Genomic DNA, 4,259 nt, shown 5'->3' on the forward strand with positions numbered 1-4,259 from the left:
GACCAAAAGATCGTGGGCTCTGGGAACGAGGATGGGTTTACCAGGTTGCAACGTTAACTTGCATCCACTTACGGCTCCCTTTTATCCCGGCACCAAACGCAACTCTCTATATTTCCGAAATCGCGACTCACATTTAACAAGTTGACCGTTTATGCTCTTAAGGACTTACATCACTGATTGAAATATTTATAATTTTACGCTGTGCGCTTCACATCGCTATAGAAACTATTTTCCTGTTTAAAGCCAATTATGCACTTTAATCTTTGTAGCTATACATTGCTTTACTGGAAAAAGTTTCCATCTTGGACTTGACTAGTCTCGGCATTGACTGAGCCTACTGCCAGAGTGGTTTGAACAAAAGGTGTTTTTCTACTCTGCCCCGTAGCGGTGAAGACACAGGGTACTTAAATTCTTGCCTTGGCATCATATCGCCACTTATGTTGCCATCGTCGCAAAAAGGTTTTCCTAGAAGAGCCAGCACCAGAAGAAACTTTATCCTCTTTATTACACTTATTTCCGGAGCAACAAGACACACAAACGCTATAGTGGTAATCTCTACTTCCCGGATCCAATGGCACGTTGCTCTTGCATTGGTAATCACAATCCAGATTTTTCCCCCAGTACCGAAGCACGTGGGAACACCCTTTCACCGTGGCCACTTCGCTAGATTGCTTTTTCTGCAGCTTCAGCGTAAAACATTTCTCGCCGATTCTGCAAGTTTCTGTAGAACTCTCCGCGGCGGCGCTATCGCAATCAGCAGGACTACACTTGAAACACTCATATGAAGCAGGCGGCGATGTAGGAGGAGCGGGGATAGAGAATCGAAGCGTTTTGATTCGGCCCCAAAAACAGCATGGAGGATTTGTGGATGAAGGTTTTCCAAACGAACCTGAGTAAATCTCTAGGCGTGTTCCACCTCCAACGCCAATGCAGGATTTCTGACAAGAAGAGCTTCGATCTATAATTCCATCATGTCCGCGTTCTACCTCTGTTACTTTAGTGACGGCGACACAAAGTTCTTTACCATAGAAACGGACACTTGCTCCCTCCACCAGGGACAGTTCAGAACTCTTTGGAACTGTATAGCTTTTAGATGAGAGCATCTCGGGATCTTCAAACTGCAGAATGAAAAACGAAAAACGAAAGGTCTCGAGACATTTCGCCTAAATGCGAAATCGCCTACAAAAATCTCGCATACAGAACATTTAAAACTGAGTTGCCTTCAAAGAGTTTAAAAGCAGAATATTCTCCCGTTCAATAAAGAGCTTTAATTTAAAGTTAAATGCTTTCAAATACATGTGTTGAATATTATAGTGACCAAGTCTTTTGTCGTGCGGGACAATTTTAGTGATACTGTAAGTAAGTTATCATTAGATTTAGACTGTTCGACTGCTTACGACTGTCGCATGCATCTTCTTGCATAGCCCACGCTATTGTCGTCGAGCAAAATACTACACATACATTTCCTGCCATCTAGCATTGACTGCGCTTATCGTAGGTTTTTAAATGTACCGTAAAATCGTTCGCAGAGACTTAACCTGCTTTGCACGACAATGGTAAGCATGTTGTAGGCTTGATTTACACGAAACAAGACTTCCGTTATAGGCCCATCGTCAGCGTGTCGTATACAACTAAGATGTACCGCTTAAATCTGGGGGACTCCTTAGATCTCTGGGAAACTTGGTTGTGGTGTGTTTCCGGTGGGGGGTGAAGTTAGGTCCCACTTGCCGGCCTTTTTTGGGAGGGAGGGGGTAGGGATGGGGGAAGGGGTAACAGTACCAGAGCTCTAAATTTATCATCAATTATGTTACATTAAGAGCGATCGAGAAAAAATTTCCCATTCAGGCAGGCCACTCAGAAAAAAATTTGTATACCATTTCTAATACTAACAACTAGCAAGGCTGCAAAACAGACTTCATTTCGACAAACTAAATTCTCAAATTCCACACCTAACCAAGGAAGATGCTGAAAATTTAGAGAAATATCTTTAAAAAGCTGCCTAAAGTCCACAAGACTTAAGCGACGTCAATCTTGATTAAAGTACGCTCTGAAACGGCGGAGGGGGAGCGAGGGGAGGGGGAGGGGTTACTCTATATGATGAGCTAAATGGATGTGAAGGGAGGCTCCGCCCAATCTCCGAAAAGAGTTCGTTTTATCAACCTCATAGTATGCAAATGGTTAACCACATTTTAAAGTTTGAATTTAGGATCTGAATTTGTTGCAATACAGATTGTGAAGCGAAAGGGAAGCAACCGAAACCACAGAAGGGTCGGCACTGAAACTGAACAGAAATAACTACTAGAAATTACGATACAAAGATCTTCGCCCCCTGCCCACAAAGAGTGAGGCCTTAGCGTATCTTTGGGGTATAAGAAGAGGCTACAATGTTTTGATTTTAATTTCATGAAAGGGGTACCTACTGCGATAAATTTTGGTAAATGAAAGCAAAAGCAAAGGGATTGAATCACCGGCCTGGCGGAGCCTATCCTGAGTATAAATTTCCCCCCCCCCCTCCCCTCCTCTCCCCTCCCCCCCTTCACCGGCCGTGCTTAGGAAGGTCTGACACGTAGGTTTGAGGGAACCCCCTCCCCCCCTCAGAAAACTTTACTTTATACCACCATCCCTTCCCCTGTCAGACACGTGCTGCTATGCGCTTGGACTAGGCTCGAAAACTAGCCGCTGTTCGGGAAATGAGCCTACGATCACCCCTTCGCTAAGGGGAGGAAGAGCGGCGGAAATCAAGCCTACGGTATAAGCTGCTATATACGCTATAGGACGCTATAGGACGTGCTTAAATGTGGAAATCGGCAAAATTCCTAACCTAAAAAAATCAGCACCACGGGAAAGAGCTTCTTTTAAGGCATGAAAAAACGAGCTAATCCGTTGCTTTAGGATAGACTCAAAAATTTAAACCAGTCAGTATCTAAATACAGCCATACAGCGTGACGGGAAAATATTGTTCAATACCTATTTTGTTTTAAAACTTTCAGGATTTTGTCCACAGAAAAGTTCGAAATACTCTATGCAATGCAATAAACACTATCTTGAGAAACAGCTCTTCAATGGCTTTCAGCTGATAAGTCGCACTTCACACACAGACTCAAAAAATATTTTCCCTTAAAAGGTAAAATAACTAGACTGACTCGATCCTTGATGACCTTTACAATTCATGTTGTACGAAAACAAGTTGAAAGATCTTCAGTCTGGGAACAAAATATCAACTTTATCGCGCTTCACCCGCGTTAATCTCTGTCACCAACTTACATTAAATACTTACATGAAAATTAGAGGATCTTGCCTCCCATGTTTGTATTATGAGATCAACCGACTCTAAAGAGCCGCTCTCGCCACTGTCTGGAACGCAGTTGTCGTCTGCTTTTGCTGGCGATAGTTTAACCAGAAGAAAAAACAGAGCCAAAACTAGATTAACATACGTAAGTCTTCTCTCGTGTGCTACCGTCATTTCTTGGACTGCAAGTTAGCTCCACTGATGTGCTCTGTGATTGCGTGATCGCCGCTTGCAAATTTTGTAATCGATTGACACAGATATGATTGCGGTCGATATATATATACTATGCATATAACATTGCACAATCTCGTTCCCAGGGCCTCCACCAATTCTTGCACGCGGCGATTTGCCCCGGGCCCGAGGGAGGCTTGGACCCCCGGACGTGACGTCAGACTTCGCAATAAACCCCTGCCTCACCTCAGTCCAAAGTCTAGTAATCTTCTCCTCTCTGCAGATGTCCAGGGAAGAATTATGTTTCCACTGGCTTCTGTTACCCTGTACTTGTAGACTGCCGACCTGTTGGCTCAGTTGGTAGAGCACCGGGCTCCCGTGCGGGAGGTCGCGGGTTCAGCCCCGGTCGGACCACCACTCAGGGTCTTTAAATTAACTGAGGAGAAAAGTGCTGCCTTTGTAATGACATGGTTAGACTTTCTAGTCTTCTCGGATAAGGAAGATAAATCGTAGGTCCCGTCTCACAACCCTTGCTCATGATTACTTTGTGGGACGTTAAAGAACCCACACACTGTTCGCAAGAGTAGGGGACGTAGTTTCCGGTGTTGTGGTCTGGCCTTCTATCTTTCACATTCATGCTTGGATTAAGTGGGTGGGTGGGTGAGATCTACAATGGACCGGCTGAGGCGCCTTCACATGCTGACGTCCGATCTTACCCCATAGAAATGTAAACCGCCCTGAGACTTGGTGATATGTGCGGTATATAAGAATTCATTCATTCATTCATTCATTCATTCAT

General features: G+C 44.3%; 1 protein-coding gene across 1 annotated transcript in view; it reads right to left on the reverse strand.

The window, feature by feature from the left end:
• LOC146460978 (uncharacterized) overlaps positions 1-3,554 on the reverse strand; it is a 4,185-nt gene extending 631 nt beyond the window's left edge. Inside the window, exons 1-2 of the mRNA XM_085087473.1 lie at positions 3,278-3,554; positions 1-1,118 (exon numbers count right to left, since the gene is read on the reverse strand). The exon at positions 1-1,118 is cut by the window's left edge and continues 631 nt beyond it. Of these exons, the coding sequence (XP_084943599.1) occupies positions 405-1,118; positions 3,278-3,463 (900 nt within the window). The 5' untranslated portion in view covers positions 3,464-3,554 and the 3' untranslated portion in view covers positions 1-404. The remainder of the gene's footprint in view (positions 1,119-3,277) is intronic.
• Positions 3,555-4,259: the final 705 nt, after the last annotated feature.

This window comes from Pavona decussata, unplaced genomic scaffold (genome assembly GCF_977016875.1).
Source record: "Pavona decussata unplaced genomic scaffold, jaPavDecu1.1 SCAFFOLD_202, whole genome shotgun sequence".
NCBI lineage: Eukaryota > Metazoa > Cnidaria > Anthozoa > Scleractinia > Agariciidae > Pavona > Pavona decussata.